We start from the raw sequence: 16,627 nt of genomic DNA on the forward strand, positions 1-16,627 counted from the left end.
AATCTGCCAACAGCAAGATAGGCTTTTCCAATAGCCTATGGGAGGGGTGGCATTATGGGTTTTTCAGTCATCGTGTAGCCCCATGTGACGTGTCGTATTCTCATTTGACCGCTTCTTGCAGGATGAAGTTATTGCTGTTTCAGAGAAAGTTACTGTGAAGCTTGAGGACTTGGCAAAATGGGCACAGTCCGATTTCTCCAAGTGGAAGTGTGGTTTCCGGGCTGAGCCGGTCAAGCCAATGGATGTGGGGAAGAATGGGCAGAAGGAGGCCTTGATGAGATACAGACAATCCACACTCAACAGCGGCTTGAACTTCAAAGACATCCTGAAGGAAAAGGCTGACCTTGGTGAGTATCCCTTACTTTCTCCTGTGGGGAGGGGCCCATGGGTGAGAGTCTTTCGAAGACAGATGAGCCTGATCCTGCCAAGCCGTCACCGATTCCCAAGGTATGTCTGTGCTTCAGGCGGAGGTGTGGTGATGAGGTACCTGAGCGGGATGGGTGGTGGTGGTGGTGAGCTCATCACAGGCTCCTTTGAGATTAGCATGGGGTGACTCATGTGATACCTGTCTGCCCTTTAGATGTGTCCCTGAGCACTAAGGCTCAAACTCTGAAGATGCACACACAAATAATTGTCAAGGACTCTCCCTGGGGCTCTGGAGGCCGGGGGACCAGGTCAGAGCTGTGGGTTCTGAGGAGAGGAGCCTGACATATCTTCCTGAGGCCTCCTCCGACAGGCAGGGGAGAGCAAAGGCCTTTAATTTCTCCCGTCCCATCTTGCAGAAGTGCAGCATTGTCACCTGTGTTTGGTGCTTGTCCTGTCTCCGTACAGTCAGCTTTGTGTCCTGTTTGGTAGGGAGATGTCCCTTCTGTAGCCTTCTATAGCATTCGCTTGTGAGCTTTACTTTATTATATAGAATAGGCCTCTGCGAGCACCCCACTGTTCTCTCCAGATAGACCTGTGCTTTCTTTCCCTGTCCATTTTTAGGGAGGGAAACAATAGCTTTGCTACTTTGGATGGTTGCAGACAGGCTTGCAGCTCTGGGGCCGCTTTGGTGCGCAGACACTCACACCTCTAAAATCCGTGGTGGGGACTCAAGGTTGATAGGTCTCCTGTTCGTAAACATGCCTGCTTGTGGTATTAGGACCTCAGATGCATAATAGCTGTCAGAGACGGTGCTTTGAAGTGCATCCCAGGGATATTTCTCTGTTGTACCAAGCTTTTAACAAATGTTCCAGATTTGAAGAGCATCGAGTTTAGACCATAATGGCTGGAAAGGTAAGAAATTAAAAGCTAAGGCTGATGCATGTGAGGAAATGCTTTTGTACCTATGTGAACAGGAGATGTAGGGCCAAGTTCAGTTTTATAAAGGCACAACTGTGTTGGCATTGAAGCCAAGTTACACTAAGCTGAAGATCTGTCTTGGAGGATTTATCTTCTGCATCTCATTTTTCTGATCTTATCAAATGGTGAAGTGATTTTGTCAATCTCACATTTTACTGTTAGGTGTGTAGGTTGGAAGATTAAAGTCCAATTGGAAGTTGACCTTATTTTTCATTACATGTCCAGGAAAAAAAATAACCCCTGTAATTCTTTCTTTTCCTTTGCTTTTCTGTGTGGATTTTTCTGGTTCATAATTACGTGCAGTAATTTTCTCTGCTATTGCCCTGGCATCTTCTTTACGCACTACATTTATTTGCATTTGTTTGTTGCATCAGAAGAATCTTAATGTTTTTCAGACAGGACTTTTGTGTGTTAATGTTTTCTTGTTTTTTTTTTTAACAAACAAAAACCCCCTTGTAGTAAGTTATGAAATGGCTATTATCTACCCTAGGAGCCACAGAAAATTATCTTTAAGCCTAAAGCGTATAGTTGCATGTTAAGCCTTTGAAAGTAGGGGTTATACGGAAAACGCTTATGGAATGCAAACGATACGGTATAATTTTGATAACCCACATTCTGATGTTGCTCATTTTCAGTTGGTGGCTCTGGCTTTATTGTTGGGTCTTTTATTTTAAGTAGAAAAGGGTATTTTGACTAACGTTTGATTATGGTTGCCTTTTTCTTCATCATGACTGGTCAGCGGGAGTGAAACCAAAAGTTCTGGAAGACCTGTAGCTGATTAGACACATTGATACAGACAACTGATCTAGCCTATGAAAGGCAATCAAAGAAGTTCCTTAAATCTAGTACTAAGATGATTTTTTTACTGTTTGAAAGACCCATTAATTTAAGCATATTTTGCTTCCTGGGTCTGAGAAAAACTCCGAAGATCGGTGATCTTCACAGCTTGTGAAGCAGCCCTATTTGGTTGTGTCCTGTAGGCAACCCATGAGCTCTGGTGTTTGGCTTAACTATGGGATGGAGGTTTAACACCCACCAAGTGAAGAAGATTTACTTCTCTCACTCTGAGTGGTTGGTCAAGGTTGACATTGTGCTCTGGGAATTGTCATCTCCCTAGCTGTAGGCAAAGGCAGTAGCATAATGTGCAGTGTCCAAGGCACAGAGATTTGAGCTGCCAGTGTTGTATCTTCTCTGCTGTCAAAATGACAGGTTTACTGCCTGTTACGACGTGTGCCCGCAGACCTTTTCCAATACTCAGCATCTTGCCAACAGAGCAATGCTCAGCTGCAGTGACCAAAGATTTATTAGCAATAACTTCTGCAGTAGGTCTCCGGCACAATGGGATGGGGTAGTTTTTCTCTTAAAATGGGGTTGTAAACTGTGAGGGAGTGTGGTGCACTGTCATGCAGAGGTCCCTCTGGTGAGAGCATCAGCACAGCTATATTAGCAAGGCTAATCAGCCCAAATGGAGAGGCGATCTCCTGCACATCCACCACTTCCCACCACTGCAGCACGGTTCCCCTCCTAATCAGGTACTTAGTGCTGCACTGATGGGGATGTTTCATGGAGAGCTTCCCCATCCAGCAGAGTGGGGTGGCTGTGACAGGGCAGACCACTTTGTACAGAACTTGGATCTGAAAGGAATAAATCCCTTCTTGTGCTAGTTTGGCGGGCCATGCATGAGTCTGTAGTGATGCCCATGGTTAACCCTGGCTGTAGACGAGGAAGTTGCTGAACCAGCTGTTGAAAGGCCTAGATAAACAAGGTAATCTCCTGGACCCCTTTTTTCCTGTGAAATGGCATGTTTACATTACAGGAAAATCCCATACAAGTGAGTAGATTCTGAAATTTTTCCTACTAGATGTTTTTGAACCGAGCTGTAGAAGGTAATAGGAAATTATATCCCTACCAAAAAGCTCAAAAAAACTTTACAGAAGAAACAAAATCAGTTTTCACACACTATCCAGGAGTATTGAAGGGTGAAATAACCCGGATGAAACAAAAACATGGCTGATACAGAACCACAGAAGTGGCACTGTGCAAACATACTTAATTAAAAGTGTTGCTGCTGGGAGCAGAGCAGCTTTAAACAATAACCAGACAAAGTGGGACCTCGTGTGAGCAGTGTATACCCTGTGCCATATACTCTGTGGTACTCACTTAGCCAAAACTAAGGCGACACCTGGTTAATCCACAACCCGGAGAAACCATGCACCTACAATTGAAAGTTGACCCTAATTCAAATTTGGTAGTTCTGTCTCCTTTTTTGTTCTCTCTTTTTTCTCTTCTCTTTTTTTTTCCCTCTTCTCTTTTTCCCCTCTTGTCTCTTTTTTCTTCTTTCTTCTTTTTTTCTTTTCTCTTTGGCTTGCTTTTCTGCAGAACGTGTTTTCTTTTCTGTAAAATGCCATTGTTTTTATCACTAGTGAATTATGCAGAACTTTTCCTTAGGACTGTATTAAATAAAAGATCTAGCAATGGCAACTTTGTGTGAGCTTCAAGATTTCAGCCTGAAAAATGATTTTTAAGAATTATTTCTTTCTGCCTGTTGAGATATTTATGTTATACATTCTGTCCCTTTCTACAAATATGTCAATATTGAATGCTAGCAGTTTATGTCTTAAGACTATTTATAGCTTTCTGAATATTTCTTTCAAATATTGAGAAAAGTAAAGAATAACAACAATGCAGCATATAAAAATAGAGTTGCTTGGAATGTATTATTCATAATGAACATGAGAACCTGTTTTTCCAGAAGAATTGGTCTGATTAAATCATTCACTACTAAGGCCGCTAGTTGTTTATTTTTGTCTTTAGAATTATTTAGGGGATTTTTCTTTGTAATAAATGGACTTGTATACCCATATTTGGTAAACCAGTGGGAAGTCACTAAATGAGGAATTATTTCATTTTATAAAATTTTTAGCAACTAAGCAATGTAAACGCTATTGGTTAAATATGGCAAAGTTGCATATTTGTATTCCTTGGGCTATAGTTCGAAAAAAATTCAAATTATTTTATATAACACTGCTTCTTACAGACTTCCTTTAAGTGAAGTATGAAAGCTGCAGTGTAAGCTTTATTGGCCTATAAATATGTCATTATAGTTGGACTACATTTATATGCTTTGGATTGTTGTTTAAGCCAAGAAAATATGTCTCTACAGGTTGACTTTTTATTGAAACCCTTTGAGGCATACAACAGAATGTATTTTAGGCCAAGGTTATTAAAACAGCATTTTCATTTTTGCAGCAGACTCATTGTCAATTATGCTGCCACAAACTGTCTGTGGATAGGCAGTTATGAATGGTTTCATCTCTAAATGTGTCTTTAGAAAAAGAAATAAAAGATAGAGGAGTCAGAGCTGAAATTGAGAGAAGAGACTGAGGGAAAAATGACTGAATTTAGTGCTCACTGGCTCTGTTGGTTTGGGTTAGGCTGGGCTGTGGCGCTGCCTGGGTTTAGCTGAGGAACAAACAGCCCCTGTGCCTGTGCCGGGCCAGGGAGGTGGGAGCCGCTGCTGCCCCAGCCAGGCAATCTCACAAGTCTGTGATGGCAGAGGTCTGGGTTTGGTCCCCAGACTGCCATTGACACTCTTTTTAGCCATCCTTTCTAAGCCTTTATTATGCCAAAATGGATGGTTGGGGTTGCCACGTGGTGGGCGCTCCCTTTCCTGCACTGGCAGTGTTAGTAATGGGGATGAGCAAGTTCTGATGCTTACTGAAGGGCTTTTTGTGGCAGTTACTGCTTGTTTGTTTGGGTCCAGTGAGGGGGAACCCAAAGAAAATTTAGCAGTCAGTCCTGTCCTGTCTTTCATTCCCCACAGTCATGCATTTGGGGATGTAGAATCTGGATCTTTGTTCTCTGTGAAATCCAGGAAAATCAAGTACTATTTCTAGTTGAGGTTTAGATTTTAGCAGTCACCCTTTTCTAGTCCATAGGTGGTTTTCCAGCAGTTGTTCCCTGCTTTGTTTTTTTGAACCCTCCAGTGGAGCTTGCCAGGCAGGGGCTGGATGCCACAGGACTGGCTCACCCTCTCATTTCCTTCTCTTCTTTACCAGTCTCATAATTTGCATAGCTTCACCTGGGAGATCACAGCTCCTCGATCTTGTGTTGCCGTATAAATTGGCCAATCCATGGCAAATTGCAGCGTGTTTGGAAGGAAAAGCACAGCAGGGATGAGCTATCTTGCAGGAAGGTGCCGACCCCTCAGTGCCCAGGCAGCCACAGTGCCTGACCCCAGCAGGCACTGGACTGTTGCATGGCCTTTCTGATTTCACTTGTCAGTGGCCTTGCAACAGGCATGACTTCTCCAGATGAAGATTATCAAGTCGTAATGTAGTCAAACTATAATATTATCGAAACTGATAATCTGCAGCTGTAGTGCGCTCAGGCACTTGCGGTGACTTCTGAACTGACGCCGACTCTGCTTTTTCATTGTTTGTCACATGCTGCTGAGTTCAGGCTCGCCTGGCTTAACTTGATGCAATAATTTTCTGACAAACTAATTGTTAGCTATTCAGAGGACAGCTACTTCAGATACTTTGTGCCTAAGTCATGCCTCTCTCTTCCGCTCCCCTCCTTCCCTGTTTGTCTGCAATCTTTCCCTCTTCCTTGTCTCTTCCTGTCCCCATTGCCCTAGCTGAATGCCATTTTGGTCTTGATAAGGCTCCTGTAAGTGTCCCGTTATCCCATATTTTCCTCTCTGCCCTCGTGCACCGTATGTTGTTTTTTGTCTCATGGGTCAGAGTGACCTCTCTAACTCATTTTAACCAGCCCAATTGATACAGCTCTTTTGCCGTAGATGAGGCTATTACATGACTTGTCTGTTGTGCTCCATGGAGCCTGAAGAGAGGAGGATGGCTCCCTTAGGGAAAAAGGACTGTGGCCTGGCATTTTCTTCTGTGTTTGTGCAGCTCCTAGCAGGTGTGGGCACTGCTGCAGCAGAACGAGAGCACAAGCAAGCTGCAGAGCAGCGCTGTTGGGATTGCTGTTCAGAAAGGCTGTGGAGCAGGAAGGCTTCCTTTGGCTGTGCATCTTCTTTTGGTTTAATTACCGCTTACCTTTAGTGTTGACATGTTTGGGATCAGAGATAACCTGAGGTGCTGAGCAGACAGACAATTTTGCCTGGCCTTGTGTGAAGAGGGCAAGATAAATGTTTATTTTATTATTTGTCAAGCAGTTGGTTTAAGATAACTAATACCTGTTGGCTTCAGTTGCTGGCTGCCTTTTAAATGCTGAAAAGTGATGCTGTACTTAGGTGCGGTGTACCCCCAATAATCCTATGATAATGACATATTTTCTCCTGGAGGTGACCCTATCTCCAGTAGCATTTGGGGGCTCCCCCTCCTCACTTGCTCCTCTCTCTTGAGCCACTGCTGCTCTCCTCTGCACCTTCCCCAGCCACCCTGGGCAGAGGTTGGCAGGGTCCTTGGGAGGTTGTCTGTAGCCGTCTGGTCCTTCCCAAGGCCACGTGTTTGCCTAAGCAATGCTGGGATGATTTAAGTGCTGTTAATTTCTTCCTTTCTCTGGGGACAGCCTACTTCATTACAGAGGAAGTGTATGGGGGTGACAAAAATGTTTTAATATGCAGCACTGGCTATGGAAGCCTTTCATTTGCCACTGGATTGTGTTGAGCCTCATCTATTTGTGGCTCTTGAAAGGAGTGTTAACACCACACATCTCAAACTTCAAGCATGCCTTATCAAAGAGATAAAATTTGGATTGCTTCTCAAACTTTGACCTGCCTTTGAGCTCTTATAAAAGGGGGTGGTAGCATTGCCCCTGGGAATTGAGGAGGTGGGTATTTTGTTCTTTGAAATGCAGAAGATCTGCCAAGAAATGTAAACAAAATCCCACGTAACTTCTCTCTAGGTAGCCCCTAAATCACAGTGCCTGTTCCCCACCCCCACCGGTTCCTGCAGCAGGAGCAAGCTAACATGATTATCAGAATTGTGCTGATAGCAGTTGTCACTGTGTCAGCATTTTCAGTTATGTATTGGTATGACAGGGCACTTTGTCGTTGGTGTAGAGCACAGCCATTTGCAATTGCAGTTCTGGTCTATTCAGAAACATCAGAGAAGGAATCGGTGCTGCAAATCGAGAGGAGGAAGAGTTAAATTTTACTGCCTTGTGAAGCTAGAGGGAACTGCTCCACGTTCTCCTAAAGCCGAAGTTGCAGCAGTTTGCACCATCAATAAGAGTTTTGTTGCAGCCTCTGGTTGGAACAGGAGTAGCCTACATAATTAAAAAATAAGTAGATAAAAAATAAGGACCATTCACAGACAGTGTCAAAGCAGCCAGTGTGGGACAGTGTCCCTTTAAAAATGTTTGACGGCTTTTTTTATATTTGTCTGTTTTTAGCACCGAGATTGACCTTGCCAGGCTGTGTAATAACCCACATGTGTCTGCTCTCCAGGATTTTTTCCCTTCTAGTCACTTTTGGATCACGCATTTAATTCTTACTGACCATGAGGTTTTGTTCCAGTAACTGGAAACGTGTGCCTCCTGGTGCAGTGCTGCTGTGCTCTGAATCTGACTATCTCAATGTCTGCCTTTTTTTCTTTTTTAACTTTTGGGTTCAGAGGGTGCTGTTTTCCTCCCCAGCCTTCCCTCTAGTTTCCGTCCCTGCCCATATTGTTTCTGGGTCCCAGGGGGACCCAGTTTGGGATGTCTATTGTTTTGTGTCCCTGCGCTTCCCTTGCCCAGTGCCGTGGAGGGAGGTGGTCAGTGGTCTCCTCTGTGTGCCATGGTTACTGGTTAGAGCTGTTGGTCCTTCATAGATCATTGATGCCTTTTTCCTGCCTTGAATCCTTTCCACGCAGCCAGCCAAAATTGGCTGAGTACCGAGATCTGTAAACCGAGCACCTATATAACGTGGATTTGGGTGGGCCCTGAGGACGTCCTCTTTTTCCTGCCTGGCTGCTTTCCTGTGCTGTAATTCTGCACTGCTGGAGTCCAGGACTTGGAGTCCTTTGGTCATCTTTGACTCTGAGCACTCCGTTAATCAAGTCGAAGCTGTCTTCATACCAGCTTATGAATCATTCTGGCTTGTGACCTGTGCTGCCATGCTGAGATGCTCAGGCTCTCCTGTGGGTGCTCTTGACACCATGGGCAGACCTGGGTGTCAGTTCCCTTCCTGGGGGAGGAGGAAAGCCAAACCCAACTTATTCACCACCTCCCTTCCCAGTTGCTCTTCCGAGTTGCTCTTTGTTATTCCCATGCCCGGAAAGACTACTTGCCTTTTGTTTACAGGCTCCCTGTGACGTGCCTGGCCTGTCATCATGTATCTTCCTAAATATCTTAGTCCAGTTCTGACTGCCATGTTGCAGAAAGGCTAGTGCTTGTTCTCTGAGATACAATATTCATCTTCTTATAGATGACCAGTCTTGTGCCATGGGAGTTTGTCAGAGAAAGCATCCTTTGTGCATTTGAAATTGAAGGAGGAGACTTGCTTTTTCTCCCCCTTCTCTTTTCACAAAATCATTTGCTAGGACAGAGGCACACAGGAGCAAAGGCCGGGCTACTGCCCAAGCTGTGTGGGGCTGTAATGCCAGCAAATGGCCATGTCAGCATTTATGGGGACCTCAGCAACAGGAGGTGATGGGCCCTCAGCTTGCCAAGGTGGAGTTTTGCTTCGGCAGGCAAGGGAAGGTGGGAGATCGGTAGGCTAGAAAGAAAAGGAAGGTGTCGGGAAAGAGTCTGGGAAGGGGCTTGGCTCCAGCAGCTGTGGGCAGTAGTGAACCTGCCTTCCCAATGTGCGCAGCCCAGGGATCTCCCACAGCGTTCTGTGTCACATCTGTGAGCACCAAGAGAGGCTGTATGGGGGCACACAAGAGAAGACTGTGGTTCTGGCATTATTGCCCTTGTTAAACTGAGTTTTAAGACTGTTGGTATCAATATTCAGACTGCTTAATCTCTTTTGGTTAATTTGGTTCATGCTTGTCTTTGCTGACTTGGTGATCCTTGCATAATGAGACCATTGATAGATGAGGGTGTTTGGGAAGGGAAGGGTTAAACCTAATACATGTATAAATTGGAGTGCAGCTTGTGGGAGTGGGTGATAGAGAAGGCGTATATTTAAAAAATGTAACAGCATGAATTGTAACTTACTTGGTAGGTTTTGTATTTGAGAGAATTGCGGCAGAACCTTTATTTACTTCATTTAGTAAAATCTGTACCATGTAAAATAAGTTCCTCCTTAATTTTACTGCTAATAATAATTTGCTTGTAAAAATGAATCCTCAGCACCGTAAACCTTAAGCTTGGGTCTCTCTTGCTCTGTTACATTGTGAAGGACAAATAGTTAATGCCATAAAGAAGTTTTTGTTAGTGATAGATAATGTGTATTATTTTAGCAGGAGTATATTTTAGCAGCTTGTGAAAAATCAAGGTGAATTTCTACATCTGCGCGCTGCTGCATAATTGATATATGTAGAAGCTGAAATTCAAAATAAGCTTCCAGAAGAGTGCACATTTGATTTTCCTAAACATTTAAATATATGTATCACACCCTCATTTTAAGATGCTGGTTAATGACTTTATGAGCATGTTGGCAGCCAGAGCATTACATGTGGTTTGAGAAATGTGTCTGGATATGCTTGGTAAGCAGTATTGTTCTGACAGTGTACTAAAGGCCATCTTCAATTTGACTGTGCTCTACTTTGTTATGCTGTGAAAGAAAAAGATAATTCAGCAGGGCATTGTGCTGTCGGCTGGAGACGCCACACTTCAGAATACAAATATTACTAAGGATAAATGAATCATTAAAAGAACAGTAGCATAAAATATCTGATGAATGAACTCCAGGAGTCTCTGCTGGAATAAATTTAGCATTCACGGACAGTACCATAATATGTGAAATAATAGTATCAGTTCTACATTCAGATGCCAAAAACATTTATGGACCCAGAATAATTGTGAATTACAAGGCTATAAATACATAGAGGGGATTTGGTGATATCATAATAAACCATGAGAAATTCACTAGGCTGGTTTCTAATGTTACCAGAACCTTGAGATATATTTACAACCTTGTTCACACTCCTGCAGTTTTAGGGGGCAATTCTCCTCTCACAACACGTTCGTCATTCCCATTAGTGCCAAGGGGAGTTATGCATGTGTGTCATGAGTGGAATAGATCCCCGCGTGTTGTACAGTTCAAGGATCCTATAACAAATCGAAAATCTAATTAAAGAAAAAGGTGGGAAACATTCCCTCTCGTCCTCCTCCAAGTTCCCCCATGTCCTGTTCTGCTCCTGTGAACAAGGCTAGTGAAGGGTAAATAGGTAAAGGATGACAAGGTAGCTGCTGTGTTCCTGAACATTTTATCCACAGCTGCATTGTTTTTTTCACTCTTTATTACTGAGAAACAAAACAACCAAAGCCCAGATGTTCTGGTCCCAGGTTTCTTTAAAGTACAGGCTAATGCATTTTAAAAGCATGTTGTAAATACCCAGGGAAGGCTGGGATTGTCAGCCTGTCCACCGAAAGGAGGCTTTGCTGTCGTGATCCCAGATCCGTGCCTGATAGGAGCAGTTAATTAGGAACTGGGGCTGAACCTGATGTGATATTCCAGAGCATGTTCAGCTTTCAGCATGTGCCACGTCACCTGTTTGTAATTAAGCCTGGTGTCCCCTGCCTTCCTGAATTGGGGCGGTGACAGAGTCTCCACAGGTACTTAGTGTCGGTTCACACATCTCAATATTAGATGGGTTACAGCCCCGGCGCTGCAGGACCCCTTCCCCTCCTAGCATCTTCCCCCAGCCAGCTGTATGGTGTTACTGGCCTCATCCTTCTTGTAACTCATCGGCAAAATATGCACGTTTAGCGTGGTGCAGAGCAAGTCTGCGCAGTAATTCCACATTCCTTAGTGTTGCAGGAGGTCTCTCGACTGACCAAGCTGCAGTCTTTCTGCTCATCCTTCTCACAGATTTACGCTCCTGGCTGTACATCCAGGTCTTCCAGGGCATTTGTGGTATTTGCAGCGGGAAGGGTCTGTGATTTGGTCGACGTCCCTCCACACGGTTCCTGTTTTACTTTTTGTGTCTTGGTAGATTAACTCCCTGATATCAGCAGATGAATCGCATCCTTGAGATACATCCTGGACCTTCCATCCTTGTCAGCTGATGAAGCAAAGGGAAGATAATTACAAGACCAAAAAAAAATAAAAACAGTGAAGTGGTCGTCAGCAAGAGGGGCTTGGCAGCCTTGTATGTGTCTTGTAGGCTTTAATGTGTGTCAGTGATAGGTCCTCACCCAGCTGGTCACTGAGCCTGGATTTGCTTCGATCACTGCCAGTTTATTTCACTATCTTTCTCTCCTGAATTCATGCATGTTTTTGCTATGGCAAGGTTATGGGATTATTGATTATTTGTTTTAGTTAATTACTAGTGACTTTAACTTGATATTCTTAGCAATATCTGTGTGAGCTCTCATGGCAAACCCAGTAGACAGGGTGTAATGCAATCTTAATGCATTTTTTTTCTCTTTAATTATTTTAAAACCACAGTCTCCACTTTCTTTCACACTGAGTATTTCGAGATTAAAAGCTTTGTGGGATGAAAATTAAATGATAAGGCACTATAAAAATCTATTTCAAGAATCTCAAATGTTTCAACTCCATCTTTATTTTTAGTTTTCTTACTCCCTGAATGACCCTTACTTGTGACCGTCTTTGTCACTATACACTTCTACTTTTGTTGCAGAGAGAAAACAGCTGAAAAAGTCCTTTTATGCTTGTGTTTTTAATCCTCTGTTCAGATACATAAAAATGTGGCCCCATAAGTTCTGTGGTACAGTAAAAAAAAAAAAAAAGACCCAACCCAAATAATTTTGGCAGTTCAAATGCAGAAACTAAAAATAATTTAATCTGCAGTGTGAACATAGTTTCATATTTATACTAGCATCTGGCCTCAGGAATTGAATACTCCATTCTTTAAATAGCTTCACTCTGGCTGTTGAATGCTTTGTGACTAGAACATTACCCTACAGTCATACACCTTGTTTACATATTTCTGTTAAAAGGCAAAAGAACGTACAGTACTTCAAAATATCAGTACGAGCTCCCTCCTCCCCTCTCGCCTTGCAAAAGAGAAGTTAAGAAGAGAAAAATGAAAGAGTGGTCTGAAAGTGCATTTTAAATTTAGTTCTCTCAATTTGCTGCTGGGTACATATTTTACTGTCATTTGTATAAAAAACTGGAAGAAAAATTTTCCAAAGAAAATGTGTGCCATTCCAGATGCCCAACAGTAGTCAAACACATTATGTACACTTTGTTTGTATGTTTGTTTTTAATCTTGCAAATGTCTTTGTTTTTAAAAACACTTTGCCTAAAGGCAGTGGATCTTTTTTGTTACCCATATGGTAGAAATAAGGAGTAGGTCCCTGCGAAGGAAAAATACCAGAATAATGTAATAAAAAGGTAAACACTGTAAACGGGTGGCTAATGATTAGCTTCTTGTAATCTTTAGGGACAAAGTATCTTTTTATAGTTCTATGATCCTTTCTCAGCCCGACTTCAGGAGGAATTGCATTTTCAGAATTATATATTTGAAACTTCAGCTAAGCTTTACAAATTTAGTATATCCCTATTTAGTGTCTGTTGGTGAATGTAAGTCCAGCCTAATAGTCTTACTGCTATTTTTTCATTCACATGTCTTGAGGTGAACCTAGGAGCAGAAGAGAAAATATCCCATTTTTAAACCTTAATCCAGAATCCATTCGTATGAGTCACTAAAACAAAATCATAGTGGTTTGGCTAAAAAAGGCTTCATGTCCAAAGGGAATGTTCCTTAAAATGCTGGCACATTTCCCACAATGTTTCTTGAATGTGTTTTTATATGTTGTCTTTGTGCTATTGTAAAGCATCAAAGATTAGATCCTGTAGTTCTGTGTGTGGGAGGCTCCTGGTATTTCAGTGGACTGGTCAGCTTGAATGAGGGCGGGGGGCTTGCTCCCTTGAGAAGTGTTCAGCCCCATTAGCTGCCTGTTCCACTCCTCCCTTAGGGGAGCCTTCCAGCTTAGGTAGGGAGAAGTTGAAGGAGCATTTCTTTTTCTTGTGGTAACTATTCAGTGATGTACCGCAGGCTTAGGCTTGCTGCTGTGACGCTCAGTAGCAAACCTTGCAGCAGTGTGAGTGGCAGGAAAATCGGGTCCTGTGTGCCTTTGTGAAAAACTTCCAGAGAGTGAGTTGTTTTGTTTTTCCTACCCAGCTATTACATGCCTCACAGGAAAGAGCCTCTGGGATAATCATCCCACTCGGGTTTTGGGTGGTCAGTGCCATTTTCTTTAGGCTTCAGACTAGCCTGGGATGCTTGAGAAGGTCAGTGCTGAGGCCATACTCCACCACGACCTCCAGCTTTGATCCTCCGGTGTTGGAGCGAGAGAGGTGGTACGAAGCTGGAATGGGAGCGGTGATGAGGATTGCTGGAGATAGCAATACGGGCTGCTTTGCTACCTTGCCGCTGGGTTTTTTTAGTATGCGTGACTTGGGTTTTTTTGTTAGCCTTCCCTGCAGGGAAGGTTGGTGCTCAGCTTTTACTTTGTTTTTTAGACCTGCCCTCTGACTTGCGTATAATGAATGTGAATGGTGCAGGATTTAGTCTTTGGTGATTTCAGATACCATGTGATTCCAAGGCACAACACATGTGATTTATTGGGTAAACCCTATTTAATATCTTAAAAGCATAGAGTAGAAGATCAGATGTGAGCATAGCAGCCTTAAAATATATTCCCTGACAACATACTTAAGAACGTTTAGGTCTATATGAAATATACAGGAAATGAGGCCAATTTTGTCCTTGCTATTTTGATGGCAGGGTGCGCAGGAGAGACGGAGAGAGTGTGGACAGGAATTCATGTGTTTGATAACATGAGCCCAGCATATTTGCACAAATGGAATAGGAGCATTTTTCACCCTCTGCAGCAGAAACTCTATCGGTAGTTTCTCTGCCTCATTGAGAGACTTTTAACTGATCAGACATACCAGCAAATCCATATAAGTTAATATGAAAAGTCATTCCCTCATCTCTGGCCAGTTGTGTACAGTGTTTGCACAAAGCAGTACCTCTTTGCCATCTCTGTTGGCTTGGGGAAGCACAGGGAGCTGATTCTTAATAACCAGAGTTGAAGAAGGGCTGCTATTCTGTATTAGAGCCTTTTTCCCTCATCACCTTGTAGACGAAGTTAGTATAACAGTAAGAAAAGTGTTACATACTTTTTACCAGGACAATACTTGTTAAGTGTTGTTTCTAAAGCAAGACCTTCGTGAACAGTGAAGCAGAACAGCAGTTGCCAGAAGGACCTGTAATGATTTCTGATCATGCTAATGACTGACCATTGTCTTCTGCTGCACAAATTAAATTTTCTTTCTTTTTCAAAGAATGTCAGACTACATAGTGTATGGCTGGTTTTCCTAAGTAAGCAGGTCACTTTTGACTTTTTAGGAAAACAATGCAATTAAAGTTCTTATTTGAAGAGGAAGATTGTGACAACAGTGCTTGGAAATTTTATTGTCCCATCTCTGAAAACATTTGGAGTGCATTTGTCTAAAAGTGTTATTTATACCTTGCTGGGCATGTGGCAAATTTCGTACTTAAAGTCATGTAACATGTTCGGGGCAGCAGATATTTTTAGTTGGGCATGTAACTACAGTTTTGCAAATGTTTGGTTGAGTGAGTAGAAACTTGAAAAATACACTGTGGTTCAGTTTTCTCTTGTTTTACGGTGGTTTTGTCACTTGTGCTTCTTAGGGTCATAGCACATCCAGCTGGAGCACAAGCTCTTGGGAAACAGAAGTCCTTGGGCCCAGTCCCACAATGTACTGAGTGTCACAGGTGGTGTAAGGAATGCTCTGAGCTCGATGTGGCTGACAGGGCACTTCGTCTTCATCACTGAAGGTTATCAAGATGTGACAGAATTTCATAGAAAAAATGGGACTGCAGTTTCCATTTTGTTGCTCCTTTTCCTTCAGAGCATGTCTGCGTGGACTGTGTGTAGGACTGGAGTTTTGTGTGTGCCTCCTTGAGATCTTTGCCCCAACTATCTGTAAGAATTTCCTGCCATCTCCATTTTCCAGTCAGTTCACTGGCCAGATTGCCCAAACCAAAATAGGACACAAAGCCCCTTGGAGAAGTAGCTACAGCAATGACTTTCTTTGTCCTGTGCATTCACTTTCGCCAGATGAAGTGACACCAGTTCCATGCCAATGACTGCTGACTCTAAAGCCAAGAAGCCCTCTTGTGTGCGACAGCCTGAACACAGAGACCAGATTTACACCAGAGTGAATCCTCAGTTTCATTTGGTGCAGGAACCGTTTTGATATCTCTACCTAAGACACAGAGGCGTTATGGTACCAGCAACAGAGCTATAGTAAATCCCTGCCATTGCTTCCCCCATTTGCAGACTTGTAGGGATAATGGGTACCTTATGGGTACTGTCCTCACAGCTGTTCACAGTTCCTTCTGTGGTCAGAAAATGCAGCTGTTAAGCACAAGAACATAAACAAGAAACAAGAAGTACTCATCTAAACAGAAGCAGGTTTTGACATTGGCAATGTGAGATGGCCAGGTCTGGTGAGGATAACAAAGATGCCACGCTCTTGGAGCAGAGTCCTTTCATTCCTTTTTTTACAAGGTTCCTTTGCAGCTTTTTCTCTTATGCCATCTCATCTGTCACTTTGACCAGAAGACAAGAGGTTCAGGTACCTAAATCTGAACTCATCTATACAGCCTTATGTAAAGATGTGGTGGTGCTAAAACTTCACCCAAAATCTGTCTTCAGAAAAGCTTCAAGCTTCCTTTTAAAACAATTAGTTTACCTACATGGCTGGCATCAGAAGAAATGTAATTGCACATAGTAGACTTGATTTTCCTTTCCAGGATCAAAATGTTGAGCTGACAGTCACTGCTAGGCACTCTGAAGCCCAAGCCATCCTGCCACAGTGTCTCAAAATGAATGTCCTGATCTATCATTACGTGTTGCTGGCTAAGTGTTGTGTAATTCCCACTGAGTTCGGAGACCTGCTGCAGCATAGCTCGGGTGATGTACTCTTCCATTATCAGGAATCCACAGAGCAGCAAAGAACAACAGCTTCTCCAGTATCGTTCGTGGACTTGCCTGCGATGTTGGGAGTTTGGGAGAGCGTTTTTTCAATCACTGTTTAACTGACAGAGATATAGCTTCTTTGTCCTATCAAGTGGAAAGGTGTGGCTTGGCAGTCACAGTGAGGACCTTGCTGTGGCACACACTGGCTTGAGTAAGAAGAGATCAGTTATTTGCCCTTCCC

The 16,627-nt window shown here is 43.1% G+C and overlaps 1 protein-coding gene across 5 annotated transcripts in view; it reads left to right on the forward strand.

Moving 5' to 3' along the window:
* ARID5B (AT-rich interaction domain 5B) overlaps positions 1-16,627 on the forward strand; it is a 125,606-nt gene that overhangs the window by 13,829 nt on the left and 95,150 nt on the right. For all 5 annotated transcript variants that reach the window (XM_030030761.2, XM_030030762.2, XM_030030759.2 and 2 more), the window contains one exon: positions 122-347. In XM_030030761.2, coding sequence (XP_029886621.1) covers positions 122-347 — 226 coding nt within the window. The remainder of the gene's footprint in view (positions 1-121; positions 348-16,627) is intronic.

Source organism: Aquila chrysaetos, chromosome 11, assembly GCF_900496995.4.
Source record: "Aquila chrysaetos chrysaetos chromosome 11, bAquChr1.4, whole genome shotgun sequence".
Lineage (NCBI taxonomy): Eukaryota > Metazoa > Chordata > Aves > Accipitriformes > Accipitridae > Aquila > Aquila chrysaetos.